At 37.1% G+C, this 20,080-nt stretch overlaps 1 protein-coding gene across 6 annotated transcripts in view; it reads right to left on the bottom strand.

The window, feature by feature from the left end:
• LOC149531710 (polyadenylate-binding protein, cytoplasmic and nuclear-like) overlaps positions 1 to 20,080 on the bottom strand; it is a 116,940-nt gene that overhangs the window by 83,389 nt on the left and 13,471 nt on the right. For all 6 annotated transcript variants that reach the window (XR_016358668.1, XR_016358667.1, XR_016358669.1 and 3 more), the window contains exons 2-4: positions 2,451 to 2,552; positions 2,075 to 2,332; positions 1,341 to 1,391 (exon numbers count right to left, since the gene is read on the bottom strand). Coding sequence is in view for 3 of the 6 variants with exons in the window: in XM_089809708.1 (XP_089665834.1) it covers positions 1,341 to 1,391; positions 2,075 to 2,332; positions 2,451 to 2,552 (411 nt within the window). In the remaining 3 variants the exon portion in view is untranslated. The remainder of the gene's footprint in view (positions 1 to 1,340; positions 1,392 to 2,074; positions 2,333 to 2,450; positions 2,553 to 20,080) is intronic.

Here is a 20,080-nt window from a genome sequence, read left to right on the forward strand (position 1 = left end):
TTGGAAAATCATGATGGTGAAGAACTACAAGAAGATCATCACTTATCATAACTTTTTGTCTTAGGATCATTTGATGATGTATTATAATTTAAATCAAACACCCTGGCTGGTAGAATACCAATTGTTTTGGTCCTTCAGACCTTGTATTTATTAATTAAATGACTTGTACTTCCAAAATGACCACTACAAGGTATAAAAAATGTTGATAAACAATATTTCGAAGAATAACAGAATAATATTCTGTTTAAACAATATCCAAGTTTTATATCTTTTGACTAATGTACTGAAACCCACAATGACATTGTACATCTAATAAATAATAAAAATAAAAGACTTCCCAAAAGAAAGAAAGATGATTCTTTAAGAAGTTTGGCATATCCATAACACCACAAAGACTTCAACCTTGAACGATTTGTTATAATTAAAATTATTGAGAGGATAAGAAACCTGTAAGAGTCAAACTATAGCCAGTTGGATGTTCATTTGACCTTAAATGTTTGTGACATAAGATGTGGTCAATATAAGATGTGGTCAACTAAATGTGCAAAACAGTGTGCTTCTAGAAAATATCCACAAGAATTCTCTTAGAAAGCTAATCTCAATGATATATCAATGGACACTGGTTACATACTCCAAAATTTTGAGCATTTTACTGATATTACCTTTCACACATGTATTTCAATAAAGTAATCCTGCATTGCTATTAAATACTAGCAGAACTAGCCTGTCATTAATCAGTTTAGCAAACACTTCAAAGTTCAAACAAATTTCCTTTGGTATACTTGACTATAAGCCTATAAGTGAAATAAAATAAAGGCACCAAGCCTAAATAATAAGTGCATTTACAATCAACAAGTACTTATCACTAAATAATACTATCTGTGCTCGAAAATCAAATAATATTCTAAACAAGCAGTACCAATAATCCTAAACAAGCCCTCCCTCTTAAAATACAAGTGTCATTAAGGTATGTGGCCTACCAGACAACTAATAGAAAGCAATAATAGTAAAGAACAATTCTATCACCCTGTTTGCATGTAAAGACTGTTTTTATGTAGCAAGGACTTGCTAGAACTCGGGCTACAGCAGATTATGCAAGCATACGAAGAAAGACACCACGAGAAAAATATAGAGCCAGTAAATACAGAGGGAGAAGGATGCACACTAGAGCTTCCTTTGATAGTAGTTGTACAGCCCTAATACATGTACTGCAATCACATAGACCAAAGGAGAAATTGTGTGTACCTTCTGGTATCAATCCTAGTTACATATGAAACTTTACAAAAGCTTTATCTGATTAAAAATTAATAGTTTCCAGGAATCAACATGCACAAGCATACCTTATTGTATGGTTTGGCTTCTCTTACTACCATTTTCCGTCCATGAAATTCCTAAACAAAACACACCAAATGAACTTGATTCAATTGAACTGGTAATGAAAAACTGTCAGTGTTAAAACTTGTACAGGCATAAAATGCGGAAAAAAGTGAAACAATCACCCCAATAATGGAATCCAATTAACATTAGGCCACAAAACAACTTAATATGGATAATTTATTGATCAAAGTACCAGTTTCCACAATCCATAGTGCTTCTTGTTGCTTTTGTGGATTTGATTGTGTTTTATTTTTGCATCAACATTTCGGATCACACTCTACCGTCCATAATCAGGATGTTAGAGAACTCAGAGAGTAGAAATCTGAAAAATGAATCTAACATCCTGGAGATGGATCACAAAGTATGATCCAAAATGTTGATGCTTAAAAACAAACACAATCAAAACCCAAAAATCAACAAGAAGAAAAACGTTTGGTATTGAAGCCAGGTGCTGATGGTTTGAGGCCAAGTTTACATTATGAATCTATTATTGCATCAGCATGTTGCTGATGTTGTAATGTAGGTATTTAAAAGCCTTTCACTTCCCCTGTTGGGTTGAATTCATTTCCAATTATTTAATGATTATAGAAGTAATATGAGAATGACCATTCCAAGGTCAGACCAAAAATTTAATCAAGTTATTTTCTTCTGGTAATTGACAAAAGTCTAGTAGCACAGAACCACCGAGAGTTATTACCTTTCCATTCAGTGCAGCAACAGCAGCTTCCACTTCTGATCTAGCAGATAGAAATACAAAACCATAGACACGAGGCACTCCATTTTGACGATCATAATTAAGTCTTAATCCTGATACATTCCCATATTGACTAAATAATACTCTGACAGATTCTCTCTTTACTGACCAGGCAAGGTTGCCTACATATATCCTGTATCCACTTCCCGTGGATTGTACTCTTTGTGGAAAGTTTACAATTATATCACGGCCGCCTAAATCCTACATAGCCAGATAACAAGCAAATAAAAATAAGACAATGACAATAGAACCCATTTAGAGAAATCTAAAAAGAAAAGCAAGGATATGAACAATCTCAAAAAAAAATCATCCCACTTACATAGTTCCGCAGTTTATCAATTGCTTCAAAAGCCTCTTCCTCATTCCTCATTGTTACATAGGCAAATCCTCGGCTTATCCCAGTTTCTTCATTACAAATAACCTGAGGATATTAACAAAGTGAGATACCAGATTAAGTTTTAAAAGCTGGAGTTTAAATTAATAGATATATTGTGTGTGCACAATTGTCTGTGTTATTTAGTTTGTTAATTTGAGTTAAGGTTATGGGATGGATACTTATCACAATGATGACTGAGTTCAAAAGCAACTCCCTCTAAGATCTTTGTGGATGGGGCTCAGGACTTCATTTCCAGAGAATCATTGCTCTAGACGATACCATAAGGTGGATTTAAAAACAAAAGAAGGGTTTTAATCTATGTTACCCAAGTTTCTGGGACAGGGAGGTGAGGACTCTTGGTATATAGGACAGATTTGTTTTGGCCATTTTAGGGGACTACACTATAAAAAATAGGGAGGTTTTAAAATACACGGAAAATTCAAATATATTCATATGAGAACATTGATAAATCTAGGGAAAATTCAAATATATTCATATGTAGCAAAGGGGTCTCAGAGTTTGGGTACGTTTTCCCAAGTTGCTGTGAGATTTTGATCTATCAGGCTTTTTCTGCTCCATAGTCCCTATTGTGGACTTCTGGTGGTTTGGTTTTTGTGGTGGTTCTGCAGGTTGCATCTAAGTCATTTTTTATCCTTTCTTGTTTGTTGTGATGGCTCTTAGTAGCCCTTTCATTTTGGAAGATAGGTTTTGTTTTGCTTTTTAGCCTGGGGTTTGCTGGCAGTTTTCAAGGGCACAGCTTGGCTTGTTTTTGTTTTTGTTTTTGGTTAAGGGAATGCTGTGTTTTGATTTTTTAGCCATGCGGTTGCCTGGTGGGACCCGTGCAACATTCCTTTAGAGGTGGAGTGTCCCTTATCAAGGTGGGGTTTCTTAGTTCTTATGTGATTGGGTTGTGGCCTGTTAAGCTTTTCCCTTCCTCTCCTATGACTCCTACTGAGGTGGAGGTTTCTTCTATGGAGGTGAAGAAATGTTTTTTGGAAAAGGTTATCTGTTGCTCAATGTGCTTCTTCCTAGCTGCTAGCAGTACGGAAGCGGGTATCATCGAGAGGATGGCATTTCTTTACGCTTGCTCATCATGATTGTTCCTATTGAGGTGGCCTCTTTTCCTACAGATGTGGGAAGGAGCGAGACTGTTGTGATGAAGATCATTTTGTGCCTGCTGGTTTTTTGAAGATTAATCTTTTCAGGCTGTCCCTAGTGATGGTTTTGGGATCCATGTTAAAACCCAGGGTTAAGGTTATGGATTACTTCAAAAACCCTAAGGATCTCCTTGTTCAGGAGATTATTTCCTTGATGTAAAGTGTTGGCCTTGAATTAGGTTCGTAGGAGCATCTGATGTGTTATGTTATCTATGGTGTAAAGTCATTGTCTCTTTGCTGATTATAGACTGCATTCTTATAATGTTCTATTTATCACAGCCATTCATGTTGGTGGGGTTCCAGATCCCCCTCAAAATCTAATTGTTATGGTTTTTGGGGGCCCTTCAACACCTGCTTTTCCTTTAATCAAAAATGCTAATAAATCTATAATCATTCATCATATACCTTAGTTGCAGGGTACAAAAAATGTACCTCCACACCCACATCGAGTTCACCCTGCTATATGTATGCTCCTTGGTACATTGTGGGTGCGCACAAGATGTGTATTGGGCACATTGGGTGTGTTGTGGGTATGCACTTGAAGCACCTAGGGCACACTCTGTGCGCATTCAAGCGTACCCACTAGGCTCATTCAAAAAATGCATAAATACTTTTAGTAAAACAATCTTTTTGCTTATTTTTATAAACTATAATTATCTTTTCCTTTCAGACATTTGAAGTTTACAATATTCTGGTTATTTGAAATGGACACTTTTTCACTCAAACCATTTTTCAAACAGTGTGCATGGATGCACTATAGGATTATTCCAATGGTGAGATATGATTTATTATGAGACTTTCTTACTTGTTCCTGGCTCTAATTGTAGCAATAAATCATTGGCCAGATTCCAAACTTTATCTTTTTAAGGTTACTTGTAGGGCTATAGGATGGTGTAAGCCTATATAATTCAATTGATACTTTTCTTTCATTTCTTACATCAAAATTGATGCTTCATTATGTCTTATCAGCTCTAAGAACTTTGTAAATTCATATATTGTCACTCTATTAGGTATTAATTGTGATAAGTGTAGACTAATGCTTTGCTTCTTTTACAAATTCAACCATATATCAGCTTCAAGGGTGGCCTTCTAGGAATGAGTGGTGTATGATAATAAATGAACATTTTTCAATTATGCCATACAGATTTCAAGACAATCATTCTAGAAATCTTAATTGTGAATTCCATGCCACATTCCTTGACAATTATCAGCCATTTGTTTTAGAGTGTGATAAGTTGTGCACACCTATTAAATCTTCAATCAATCACAATACAACATATAAAAATTGTATAAAAATTGCAAGTGGCACTGTTTTGGTTTCAAATGATGTTGAACTTGCAGCAGCTGCAAATGCAATTGATGATGAATTTTTAAAATCCTGTTTATGATATGCATCGAAAATAGAAGACAATAACTAAAAAACACACAATTGAATATAGAAAACAACTTACTTTACAAATGGATTGTGGAAATCCGATAATGCTAATTTTGGAATTGCAACAATTTTCATTTGAATCTTCCTAAAACGATAAGGCATATGACTTATTATTGAATTCTGAACTGTTAATTGGTATTTAATATTTATCTTTGGCATTTGGCATTGATCAGTGATAAAGTATCATATTGTCAAACGATTTAGTTTTATGATTCTCTATATTTCTTTAAAAAATTTGGGTGTAAAGACACACATACACAAACCCACATATCCAAACCCAAAAAACAATTGGCCATGCCTACACACTAGGCTCTCATACCTGTACCGACAACTTAGTCGTATACATTATACATGGCAATTAAGTTGAAGTGAGATTTCAAATTTCACTTCCACGCATTCATAAATGTAATTCACTGAATTTGGAATCACTCTCAATATGTATGAATATTAATATGTCCAAAGGCTGCAACTTCCAACAAAATGAAAAGTATAAGCAATGGTGAATGAAGATCTATATCCTTTTTTTTGATGAGAGGGAACTTCGAGCTTCAATACCCACTTCTAATGTTACAGGTTCATTTGCTTGGAGCCCTGAATCCAGGTTCACTTCAAACCTATGCTCCACGAGGACGCATCCCTTAGCCTTTTTTACCCACTCCTATCCCCCGGTATGGTATAGGGACGGGGGACATCATTTTTTCACCCCACATGAAGTTTCAGAATTGCTAGGAAAAGGGGATGGTATTGGAAACTGCAAGTCAAAATCGTAGGGAACTCATGTACAAAAATCGATACCAAGAATGGCCACACTATCTCTCTATTGTCACCAAGACGAATTCCCATCCCCAACAGACCAGCCACAAAAAGTGGCGCGCAAACTTAAGATACATTTTTTTTACAAAATTTCTAGACATGTGGTCAGCCCCACATGACTAAGAAAATGTATTAAAAATTCCAAACCATTGTTTATATGATAAAATGCTAAAAGGAGACTAAAAGAGTTCATTTTGTCATTTGCTTAGAAGAAGTGGTGAAGCAGCAGCAGCTTTTGAGGAGTGGACGGCAGTTAAAAGAGGAGGTTTTGGGAACAAATTTTCTTCATTAGAGGTATGTTTTCTGTTTTTCATTTGTTTTGTCTATATTTCTTTTAGACTTTTTCAAGTTTTGCAGCACATATGGAGGGTATTGTGAGAATATTATTATTATTTTAGAGCTTGCAGCTCTATTTGAGATTTGAAAATCATAAGTAGGAGTGAGAGCAAGGAGAGTAGTGTAGTGAGGTTTTCACACCAGCATCCCATTGCAAAGGGGGATCCCACTTTTTCTGCTTTAGCAGCAGGAATAGTGGTCTTAAGTGCTTCTAGTTGGTAGCATTTTCAAGTCTCCAAGTTCAAGAGTGAGCTTAAGCAATTTAGGAAGTCAAGCCAAGACTATTAGGGATATATGCAAAAGCTGGGCTAAGCTAGTCAAGGAGGTGGAGTTCAAACCAAGTGATTTGGGAGGAAATGAATCATAATCATTAGAAAATCCTCATGCCAGCTTTAATTTGACCCCAAAAAGTCAAGAAAGGCTATGGGAGGTAACACTGCTGAAGGGAGCTTAAATCTATCTCAAACATCTTGACAGCATTTATATAAACATAACATAAAGTACAAGAAGGAAACTTCTTATAATTATATTTATATAAATCCTCTCACCCTCTGAGCCAAAAATTTGACTAAGTCTGGATGAAGAGAGCTAAAGGTGGAAGAATTCCTCTCACACATGAATTCCACCCAATGTTTTTCCTCGTGTTTCAAAACCTCCGCCCAAGTAAAAACCCAACCTATGAGGTAAATTGAGCACCTAAGCCATGAGGATAGTAAAGTGATGATCAAGGGATCAAAATGGTGAAATTCTGAAGGCATGTAGGAGATGGAGGAATTCCTCTCGGCCCAAGAATTCCACCCATAAACACTCCTCTATTATAAGAATCTCTGCCAAAGAAAAATATAGTTTTCTCCAAGAAGTTAAGTGGTCAAGTTGTGAGGATGTAAAATTGATCATCAAAGGAAGGGAAATGATGAGATTTTGTGGGCGAAATGAGAATTTTGAGCATGGTGAAATCATGTCGGAATTCCTTTGATCTTAGGAATTTCACCGCATAAAATTCCTCTCATCTTGAAACTCCACCAACAAAATGAACCCAATGTTGACGGAGTCAACATGACTAGGGTTGAGAAACAAGAATTGATGCCAAAATCAATAAAGTTGTAAGAAAGGCAATTATTTGGAGGCAAAACTAAGAACATGAGATTTGGCTAGAATTCCTCTAATCAGAGGAATTCTACCCATAATAAATCTTCAAAATCAAAATGCTCCTCTATGAAAATCAGCCTTCTCTATGTAGATACGAACCTAAGTTGATAAGTGGCAAAAAATGAAAGTAAGATGTGAAGGAATTGAGACAAAAGGGAGCATGAGAGGATGGCAGAATTCCTCTAATCCTAGGAATTTCACCCATCACTATTCCTCTAATCTTGAAAATCCTGCCCCTATAAGGAGAACAAATTTAGATGCAAATTCAATGATGAAGTGTTGAGAAAGAAACAATTGACGAAGAGACTAAATGATGACAATAGAGTAAGTTTTAAGCAAAGACCTTGAGGTTGAGTGGCTCCAACTAAAAGATCCCTATTACTGCAGGTCTTGGAAATTGTTTTTCATTTCACTATTTGAGTCTTTGGCTAGCTTTTGGCATCTCTGGAAGACTTTGCTCAATTCAGAATTTTTTTGTTTTCTTGCTGGTTTTTCAATTGTTTTTGGATTTTTTAAGATATATGCAAAAATAAAAGATAACTAACAAACAAATCTGAACTATATATAATAAACAACATTCATTATTGAAAATACTTGACAATCTAGAAATGCCTCAAACTATACCAAGCATAATAATCAGATTTCTGCATTCGAATAGAAAGATTGCCAATGTTGATTGCTGCTGTCCACAAATGGAGTTGACGCCAATTGAGAAAGGATTTTACAATTGCAAATGATCATACTTTGCAGTTCTCAAACCCTTGTATGCACTTTCCAATCAATGACATGCCCTAATAATGTAGAATGATGCCCAAACACAACCCGACCTGCCTCAAATACAGACGCCTCAGCTGTAAATAATGGTCACCCAGCTGAAAATGGGTCTCCCACAAATGCAAAGCTGTCTAGGAAGAAATCAATTGCTCCTCTTATCTCACTATTCTCAATATCTCATAATTCAATCACCCAAGGACTTGTTGAGGTTTGCATCCCAACAATCCAGACTTGAAGGTTTTGTCCCGAGCCACAAAATTGCTCTCCTAGAGCAATTCCAAATATCATAAGCTTGAAATGTCAAAAGATCCTCCACAATTAAGCTCTCATCTCCTCCCAGATGCAAATCGAACCCTAGAGGAGAAATATACTTTGCACTTTATAATAAAATAATATTTTCCCAAATAAAGGCGTCCAGCTATAGGAAAAACATTACTTTATTCAAATATCATAACTCAAGGTGCCAAAAGGTCTCCAGATAGTGAAAATGGATTATAATAATTCGAAACCTTTCCAACAAGCTATAACACATAGACATACCTGACCAAATGAGGCAATTATCCCCTTATTACTCTGAAATGGCTATATAAATAGCCTTATTATAATATATTTAATAGCTAACTTAGGAAATATGTAAATATATTAAAATATTTCTCATATAGCCTGTGATTGCCCAAAACAACTAACCAAGCATGAAACTAACCCTGTCACCTTTCTGTGACTAAAACCAGGCAAGATGGGTCAACTGGCAATCCCATCCCTACAAACTAGGGGTGATCCTAGAAACTGGGGAACACGCCCTACCCTCCTGAAACTGAAAACAAGGAATGGTCTCATGGAGCCTCAAATCTGGAAACCATCACAACCTCCTAAAAATTAGGAAATCCCCCTAAGATCAAGGAACTGCACCCAACTGGCCCAGAAACTGCCTGAAACACCAAATCCGGTCACTGAATATCTAGTGTGAGTCTCTATCCACCACTGCTAGCCTATGAGACCCCCATAAAAGGTTGGCTCACATGTCTCTATTAGACAAACTAAAGAGGGGACATGACACCAACATGGAAAGAAAATGGCGGAATTCCTCTGATTCTAGGAATTTTGCCCTCAAGAATTCCTCAATTGCCAAAATCTTTGTCTCCTTCCAACATAAAGTCTCTTGCAGAATTTGATCAATTATCATTTGATGAAGGGAATTTTAAGTTAAAAGGAACTATGGGAAGCCAAGAGGTATCTTGGTGGGGTTCCTCTGATTAGAGGAATTCCGCCCAAGATTTTCCTCTAAATTGAAAAACTCTACTTTGGAAATTTTTGTGACCCAGGCGTTCAAGAATTGCCTCTTTTTAATCTCAGAATTTATAGCAAGAAAATTGATGATTTTGTTTTTAAAGGAAGTACATTAAAATTGTTTCTTTTCCCCAAGTCAAGTCAGCCTTTTGAGAGACATACTCTTTCAAATGGATCTTTGCCTATATAAAGAGAGAAGTGGGAGATCATTTTCACCACCAAACAAAATACAAACTCACCTCTATTAAGGCAGCAAAGTGATTCATAAGGGGTGGTGGATTGACATGAGGAGCAGCAATTCAACATAAGGGAAGAATTAAAAAAATTTGAAAGGAAATAATTCTTGGATTATTAGGGCATATTTCTTTCAAAATCTGAGAATAAAAGGTGGTAAGAAAGACTAAAATCTGGGTATATTGTATTATAAAAGCATGGATGGGTGGACTGATATCAAACATCAATCACTCATCAATCTTATCGTCACTAGCACAGCAAACTCTTAGTCTCTTGGAGCTATAGATTCTTTAGTAAAAAGGAAGGATGCATCCTTCCAATTTCAGTTTTTGAAAGATGGTATAGAAGAGATTGGACCTAGTAATGTTATGCAAGCAGCCACTAATTCATCCCACGTGTTTAAGCTAGTTGGATTGATGGTGGAGGGTGCTTATAAGCAGATTTTTTGGACCCCATGTTGCATGCATGCCTTGAACAATCCCTTCAAGGAAACTGAGAGAAATGATTAGATAAGTTAATGGTGTCACAGGCTAGAGATGTGCAAATGTTTATTTGCAACCATCACAATTTTCTTGCATTTATTAGGACACTTTCCAAAAAGGAATTCCTCAAGCTTGTTGAGACTAGATGAGCTAGCCATTTTATTTTGTTGGAGAGGATGCTTGAGATCCAAGAGGATTTGCAATCCACTGTGGTCAATGCAGAGTGGGGTAGATGGCACGAGTCAAACACTGAGAAGGGAAGAAGTCTGAAGCAAAGAATCCTTGATGACAATTGGTGGTCCAAAATGAGGTAAGAAAATTGTTATAGCTGATTTTATAAAATTATTTATGATTTTGAAATTTGTTGATTTTATTATTTAAGAATTTTAAAGTTTAAGATGTTTCTAACTAGTAGCTAGTTTTCACTTGCAAATACACTTGCTCCGTAATTGAGCCCATTGTGCAGGACATTAGATATGTTGATACTAACTCTCTTAAGCTTGGAGAGATTTATGAGACCTTTGATAGCATTCTTGGGCTGATCAAGCAAGCTATTCATAGTAAGGACCATAATTTGGGATTTTATGAAGAGCATCTTAGGCCCATTATGATATGAGAGTGAAACATTAGAAACACCCTGCTTCATATGGCAGCCTATTATCTCAATTCCAAATGGTTTGCATCAAGACCTAGGAGAGTGGGTCCATCTAGCAATGAAGAGGTGATTCTCAAGTTTTCAATTTAAATTTCAAATAGCAAAGTAGATCTCTTATCTCTTCATTGTTTTATAAGATTGTTTTTTTTGTTCAACTTATGTGAAGGATGACTTCTTTAAGGCCCTTGCAAGAATGTACAATGAAGATGATGCTAATAAACTTTGCAATCAATGGCTTGCATTCACAAATCTGCATGGTCCAACCTTTGGTAGACCAGAGGCGAGGACGGATAGAGCTACATTAGCTCAAACTAACCCTATTGGATGGTAAATGTGGCATGGTAGGGATGCAACAGAGTTGAAATTACTTGTCATTTGCCTTCTTTCACAAGTTGTAAGTTCCTCAGCTACCCAAAGGAATTGGTCCATATATAGCTTTATCTAATCAGTCAAGAGGAATAGCCTTAGCTCTAGGCAATTAGAGAAGTTAGTGGTTGTTCACTATTCATTGCGGCTACAGAATTGACAAACTATTGAGTATTCTTAGACTACAAAGTTATGTCGGTATGTCAATCCTGAAGATGCTTTGAAGATTAAGGAGGATGACACACCTCTAAAATTGCTAGGGGTTCCATTGGTTGAGGCATCCTGGCAATGACTCAAATTTGAGTTCTAGTTTGATTTAGATTCCTAGACCTACCATGTGATGTTTATGGATAGCCATATATTTGCTTATATCTTGACATTAAGATTATTATGGACAGTTGATTGTGGAGTTGAACTTCTATGTTTACTATTTAGTAATTTAATTAGACTTATAGTAATGTTTCCTATTCACATTTTAATATATTATGTCATTTCATGCCTCAAACTTGCAGCCTTTGGGCATATTCGCTATATTTATGTCATATATTGACAATGATAGCATTTGAATTTTATTACTTTCCTATGTATTAAGCTTCTAAAATGACTATGATAAATGGTTTATCAATGTTATGATATGCATGTTTGGAATCTCTCTATATCTATAAACATTCCCCTATTTTTTTGACTAGCGGTTTTGTACTATCCCCTAAAAATTGGCCCTAAAGAGTACCCACACCGGAAAAACATTTGGTGTCCCTTACCTTTGCTATCCCCAAAACTCCAGAGAGCATAACTTCAAACCCAACTGGATGTCCCAGTTGATCTACATGGAGACTGCCACAATGGACGGCAAGATTATGTCAAGAAGAATCTAAAGCCAACAATAGCATGAATTCCATACACGTGCACTACTTTACGTATGTTGGCGTTAGGCTTGGCAAATAGGCAATAGAGTGAAATACAATAGAGAGGTGACAAGTGATAACAAATACGTAAGGTACAAATTTCATTGCAAAACACTTAGAGTGCGTCTATCTATCTGCCTAATTGTTGTACATCTGCCTATCTATTTGTATGGCTGTCTATACTTTTAATTTTGAAGCAGAATCAATCTTGCAAGTATTTTTGAAAAAGAATCGCAAACTTTTGGTGGGGATAGATGGCCTTCTACACCAAAACTCAGAGTTGTCCCCAAGTTTCTTAAATGTCTACCACATTTTTTGCAAAATTGGAAATGCATTGGAAGCATTTCCTACCATCCCCTCGTTCCCAGTGTGGTTACCATTTTTGGAATGCTGGCATTTTGGTGGAAACTTGTTTCCAGGTTCCCTAGTTTTAATGGATCCATGCTCTATATCAGTATGGTGAATTAATTTGAATTGAAAGAACTTTAATAACATCCTTGAGACCAGCAGTCTAAGGGATCAAGAATCGAAACCCCTCACAAATTTTGAAAATTGTGCTTGAAAGGGACAGCCGACCTTCTCCACCTACACTCAGAGTTGTCCCCAATTTTTTGAAATATCTCCTCCAATTTTTGCAAAATGGCATATGCATTGAAAACATTTACAGCAATCCCTTCATCCCCAACATGGTTTTCATTTCTAAGACACTGGCATTCTTAAGGTAACTCATTTCCAACTTTCCTTGGTTTTAATGGATTCATGCTCCACATCAGTAAGGTGAATTATATCGAATTGAAGGAATTTTAATAACATCCATAACACCAACAGTTTAAGGGATCAAGAGCCATAACGCCTAACAAATTTCAAGTTCTTTTTCTATGTCAACTCTTCCATTGTGAATCTTGATTAAGAAACAATTTTGTGAAATCTCGATTCATCAAATAACTCATTTAGACTACCACTCTCCAAATCATTTTTATATTACTCTGAATGAGCATGACCAAGAGCTTGATTTCAATAAACCTTTTCACATGACAATGGAAAAAAGCTAGGTTACCCATTCATATCAGACTGGCCTAGTTTCCAACTTCCAAAAGCCAGCCACACGATTCTAAGCATCCAAAAGCCTGTAGTTGGCTTTTGGCCAGCCTCCACAGGGCTTCTGGAAGTATCACGCAGCACTTGCGGGCCCAACAACCCATAACATTAAAAAAAAATCCAAAAACAACTTAAGTTCCCCAATATGCATGTGCCTAAATTGATTTTTTTAGGTTATTGTTTCCTAGGAAACCCCAAAACAACCCTAAAGGTGAATTTTGAAGCATTTACAACTTATTTTGGAACTTTGATTGCACCTACAACCACTTCTCATTTGGTCTCTAGTTTGCATTGCCATTGTGAAGCCAAGTTCAGCATTTTCGAAGAGGATCAATCTAAGGGCGGGAGATAGCTTTCTCAAAGGACTTTAAATCATTCAAGATAAGTGATCAATCCCATTCTTGAGTATTTTGATGAATTTTTTTGAGTTTTTGATGAATTTTTTCAAGTTTTTTCTCAATTTTTTTTAAAAGATATAAAAAAGCAAGTTTGGGTATCTATTTTAGTAGTTTTTTTTCACTTCTTTCCACTTGTATGCATGATGTCCATAGTTGTTAGAACCTAATTAAAATTTATTTATTTTCTTATAGAATACATTGCAAAAAACTAGGTAAGAATGGAGGCCAGTGGTAATGCTAGTCAAAGTTCAATGGGGCACCAAGGAGGGCAAGGGACTGTTAATTTCAAAACTGATTTAGGTTCTCCTTTGTGGAGACAAACAACACGGATATCACAGGTTACAGGTAGTGACTCATACTATTGGAAGTGCAATTATTGTCAAAACAACTAAGGAAAACCTTTCAATAGCTCATATTCCCAGGTGAAGCTTCATTTTATGGGCCCTGCTGGCAAAGGATTTGAAATGTGTAAAGGCAAAAATGGTAATGGGATGACTAGTGCAGAAATACCAGTGTAACTCGGGTGCGCACACCCGGGTCAAAACCCAAGCGCACTTAGTGCGGGTGTGTCATGCACCCGAGTACCCCCGTTGAGAGTTTTTCCGCCATCGCACAGGTCGAGCACCCGGGTGGGACGTGGTGCTCAGGTGCTTTCCAATTGCTCGGGTGCGCAGGTGCTTCCCGGGTGCTCACGAGGTGCTTTGAAAAGAGGCCGAAAAAAGTCAAAAAAAATGGTGTTTTTGTATTTATTTTTGTTTTTGTTTTTTAGGCATGCTAACCATAATTGGGTGTGGGTCCCATGTGGTCTATTTGAAGGTTTAATAAAACCAATAGACCTCATTTTCATTTCACCATTTCATTTCATTCTTTTGAAGCAGCAAGGAGCTAAGTGAGAAAGAGAGTTTGAAGGAGCTTGTGAGAGATTAATGGGTGGTTTTGCAAGGGATTGCAAGATCAAGAGGAGCAAGACGAGCAAGAAGGTTTGATTTGGCAAGTGTCTCCTCAAGTTCAAGGCAGGGTTTTTTTATTTTACTTTTTTTGGTTTTAAAAATTGTTGATGTCAGTTTTTATACCACATAACATATTAGCAATTGAATATCTGATACGGCGTATCAAAGACATAATTTTTCTCTTGAAAAGTTAATACTCATGGGACATGATAATAACTCCAATGTTCCTTACACTTGTGGATACTAAATCAGTATATCGATGTGATTTGTTGGTAATCGCGTAGGCCAGCTTACATTATTCATTCGAAGATAACTTGGAACTTTGGTGGGATGATGGTGGTGATAGTATGAGTTCCAAATGGTGTTGATGGTGATGGTGATAGTGATGGAGGGTGAATGTTCTTGTGACTTACGCCTTCCTAACTTTCTTCTTCAAAACTCCAACTCCTAAACTACTTGCTGTTCTACTCCTACTCCAATGAATAAAGATTAGCAAATGGATTGGGATCGAATCTAATGAAAGTTAACCAGCGGCTCCACCTCCATAGATGCAATGATTCAAAGGAAAGTAAACTAGTTTACCACACAAGGCTTCCCAACAAGCCGCTAGGATGCTAGTGGCATAGTATTGATCCCTATCAAACATCTACCAATGCTACCATGCAACTATTCATCTACTTTACTCTTACTTAGCAACTTGAAATACAATCAACTTTAAAAACTTGAAAAGAAATTTTATTCTAACTATTTGGAAGTAGAAACTATGCAATAATACCAAAGGCTCTTAATTACCATGCAAGTCACAACAATGAGAAAGAAATAGCGAATTTTGGCATTATCTTTGCAACAATTTTCTCTGACCATTACAAATGAGAGCAAATGGCCTTATATAGAGGCCAAAATGTACAACTGATGGTAGAGATAAAGAGGCTAAACCAACAATCCAGATTGAATCCTAGAAACCCTAATTAGGGTTGCCACCACATCAGCCAATGAGAAGATGCCACCTCCTCAATGGACCAATGAAAAAAGTGGAAAAGTGGCAACCAATGAGAAGGCACCAAAACGGTGTCCAATCAGAATTAGGCACTTGTCCTACCCTAGAAGAAAGAGAAATTGCCACTTTGGCTTACATCAAATGATCTTCTAATATAAGTCTCCCTTTTTCTTTCATTCTTTTAGCTAAGGCAATGAACCTAGCTAGCCTTTTGTTGACTTCTTCCATGGGAGAGCAAGGTGTATGCTTTATCTTGAGCTCAGTCGATTTCATCATGTTGCTTGTTGCCTGTAGTGTCTTCTCATGGTCCTCCTCATACTCTTTTGCATATCTGATAAAGGCATTGAGGGAGGAAAGGCTGCCCAAATGTTTCTTCTTGATAGCAACCTTTCCTAACTCATCCAGTCTTGTCTCATCAATGTCTTTTTCTCTAATGTCTTCAAAATCAAGCGCCACCCCAACATCCCTCATCATGGTTGAAATGGAAGTGTCGACACTTGGGCTGTGTTTTGCAACTGCATTCTGTATCTCCTCGAGTGTTCTCAATCGGGTAGTCAAGGTGACAAACCAAGACTCAACCATACTCAATCCTCTTTTATCAACCAACCTAGCCCTTTCCAAATATGCCTCTAGTAGCCCAATGAATGCCAGTAGCCTGGGAATAGCTAAATCCTTGACTGGAAGGAAATCCTTCCACTCTTCAAATATTCTAAATTTGTTTCTAACAGTCACTAATGACCGAAATGTCGAGATAAAGGAAGGCAAGAAATTTCGCCCTTCTTGGATTGTATCATGGATCCAATCCCTGACTTCGTGTAGCTGAGTCGATATCTCTTCTAGGTTGCTCCTGTTGTCTTGAGGAAGGGCTACCTAGTGCAACTGTTGGATAGGCTGACAATCTCTCCAATATTTTTTCTCGACCTCCAACCTTTCATTTGCCTTTTTCTTTGATTGAAGCTATACCCTCCTGGATCTCTTCACATTCCATATCATCTGTGTTTCTTCCCATGTTGTGTTCCACTATCTCATATTCCTGGGCCGCAATCTCATCCACTGCCTTATTCATTGTTGGTATAGCAATCTGAACCTTTCGGTGTCCATCATTGTCGCTCCTAATTACCTTTGCCACCGACTTCGCCATTTGTTTTTGGTTCTCGCTATCACCCTTTTCCATTAATCCTTGGATGTCTTCCACTATTCGAGTAGTTACCACCTCGCCTCTTGGCATGAGTATTTGCCTTAACCATAGTGGTGCGGTGCATCTCCCCAAATCTGGATTCGGTTTGACTAACAAAGCATCACCAATAGCCTCGAGTGCCTGACTTATTGCCTCAATGTCAATCGGTCCATCTTCTTCTCCACTAGTTACTGCCATATCATCTCCTATAACCACTTGATTCTGAATCAGAGTTTACCTCTACTGCAACCCCTTTATCACTCGAATTTACCTCTTGGCTTCTAACCTCAATTATGCTTTCTCTTGATGGTGTTGTATGTTGTCTCTTTGCTGGAGGTTCCGAATGTTCTTTTCTTTTTTCAACCTTCAAACTTCTTTTCTTGCTTCTAAGTGTTTCCTATTGCCGGCTACTTCCTTCACCTTTCTGTCCAACTAATTCTGTTGGACCCTCTTTCGGCTCCAACTTCTCATAAGTAAGGGGAATCCTTTGACTTTGCAGCTTCCTTAACTTTTCACTATACCACGACTCAGTATGTGGTGCAGGAGCACCTAGGCTAACCTCTACTAGTTAGTCAATTTTGGCTTGTACTTGACTCTAGCCAAGTCAAGAAGTTAGTGTAATTTGGTTGAGGACCTTAGAAGGTCTTGTTTTATGTTGGTTAGGTGAATTAGTCACTAGGACTAAGGTCACTAATTAACCTTTGTTTGTTGTTATTTCAATTTCCTAGTGTTAGGAGCTTAGCTTAAGTTGGAGTCTTAAATGTGTTCTAAATACATAATGGTTGTTGTAAAGATTCCATAAGGTCATAAATGGGTTTGGGTTTGGATCCATGAAAAATAGGTGGTTATGAGTCCTAGAATATAGGATTGAGGCACATGACAAAGTTGCCAAGTGTTGAGAAGAAGTTGTCTTCAATTTTGCAATTATTGCAAAAGAGTGCATGCCATTCAGGTATCTTTGGATTCCCTAAGTTATAGGATGGTTATGCTGCATCCAATAGGCCCTAAAATGAAGGAAATGGCATCTAATGAGACCTAATATTCGAACACAAAGTATGATGGAAGTATTGTAATAGTTTCGAGAAAGTTTAGAGAGCTCTGCAAGCATTTTTAACAGATTTTTACTGGTGTTTGTGTTGACAGTCATATTTAATGGACTGAACGACTAAATATAATTCTTGATTAGTGTTCTATAGGTTGTTTATGAACTTTTTCATTTGGATATCAGGTCATTTTGAGTTCATCTAAGTACTGGTTTTGGGCGTTTTAGTTCAGGCAGTCTATTTTCAGCTTATTTTGAGTAGTTTAGAGAGTCATGACTCCTCCATGAAATCTAACCATGGATAATCATTCATGATAGATGGAAATGGAAGAGGAGTCATTTTTGTATATATTTTTAGGAGTTAGGAGTTGTGAAAGCATGAAGAACTATATATTATGCTAGGCCCTAGGCGAGTTTGTGCAACCCGGTTAGAGGTTTAGAGGTGAAAAGAGTGAAGAAACATTGTATGGTTGTACGTATCCGTACTGCTCCAGGAATTTTTCATGAAGATAAAAATCATATCTATCCATTCTATGCATATAGGAGTCATACCAGTCATTTAGGATTTACTTTGAGCAAGTTTGCTATCAAAACCACAGTTCAGTCCTAGAAATCAGGCCTATTAGGCATCTTGTCCTTATTTATAGGAACCCCCTGTACGATCACTTTCAGACCCAAAACCCTTAATGAAAGTTTTAAAACTTCTAAAAGGGTATCCAAATCAAGTTTTAGTTTTTTGAGTTGTTTGGAAAAAATTTACTAAAAAGGGGAAAAACGGACTGGTGAAGACTACAAGGAAATAAACCTATTTTAAGGTCTCTACATGATGAATTGCTGAAGCTGATTGGAAGATGATTCAAGATCCTTCCAAAATAGTTCAAATGGGAAATATTATTATTTTTTACATGATGGAGAAGACCCCTGCAATGTTGGAGCATGTCTATAGAGATTTGGCACTTAGAGCCTTCTAAGGGAGTGTGGAGAAGTGAATCAAAACTAGGGTGTTGATCATTCAAGGTGAAGTTTTCAGAGATTGACTCTTATAGAAGAGTTTGAATAGGTCTTAGTTAATGATCTAAGCCTATTGGAAGATCCTATAGAGAAATAGGATACTAGGAGGCAAGTGAAGTCTCTTGGAGGGTGTGAAAACAAGCCTTGGAGTTTTATCTTACACCAGTATGCAAAAACTGTCCTTGTGACTGCCTTCAAGGAAGGATCCTGATGATCATCCCAATCTACTGGATTCAACTCTATTCCTTCTACTATATCATAATCTCCTCTCAGCACATTTCCATCGTCTTCCAGCTAATCGGGAATATCAAGGCCTCTCCATTTGATATCTCTCATCATGTTCACCAACAACCTTGAGAAAGCTAGCTTTCTTTCTCACATGAAAGTCATCCTTGGCATTGGCCCAAAAGTCTTCAATAGTGTGAACATGTTTAAATGCATTTCCATGAGATACCTTCATAAGACCAGTAGGATCGAATCCTTGCCTTGCTCTGTACCATCCTAGATGATACCATTCCAATTCCTTCTCCACAGCTACAAAGGCGACCCGATTGGGGCAACTATCATTGCCAATTCCGAATGAGAAGGTAATCCCTGTCTTACCTTCGTTTCTCATTATTCCATCATAATGCTCAAGTTGCCTAGCCAATTCCATCAAAACTACCTTGTCGGGTGGGTATCTTGGAAGCCTCTTGGGACAAACCATGCTTCCTACTATTCTAATGTAGGAGAATTGCGAAAATTGAATGAATCAACTCCTATATTTCTTTATCTTTGCTTCTGCTTCCGGTGAGAGTCTCTTAGCAGGTGTCCTTTGTAATACCCTTACTATCTTCATGGCAAAGGCATCACAAAACATCTTATAGTCTTTGTTGTTGTGCAAATGAAGCTGTAGATAGCATTCATGCACTAAATATTGCCCCAGCCCATTGCCAACTTCTCCTAAGGCCTTAAGTCCCGGACTCTTATACAATCTAGCAATTAGGTAAAACCAAAGTAACGTGAATCGGAATCGTATCGGAATCAGCACAGCCGAATCGAATCGTGAATCGGGGGTGAATCGCCGGTGAATCGGCAAATTTGAAAAAACCCTTTAAATGTAAAGATTTTAACAATTTAAGACTTATTTCATGCACCCTTTATTGAATATAACTTAAAAACACTATAACATCATCAAATAGAATCTAACATACATAAACATGAAACATAAAATCCATCACATACGTAACTATGTTATCATTATGTACTAAAATGTAAATTGTATGCTAGCTGAAGTAAATAAAAATCAAATGATCATAATGATTCAA

Source organism: Cupressus sempervirens, chromosome 11, assembly GCF_028749045.1.
Source record: "Cupressus sempervirens isolate cs-2001-9-10 chromosome 11, ASM2874904v1, whole genome shotgun sequence".
NCBI classification, from domain to species: domain Eukaryota; kingdom Viridiplantae; phylum Streptophyta; class Pinopsida; order Cupressales; family Cupressaceae; genus Cupressus; species Cupressus sempervirens.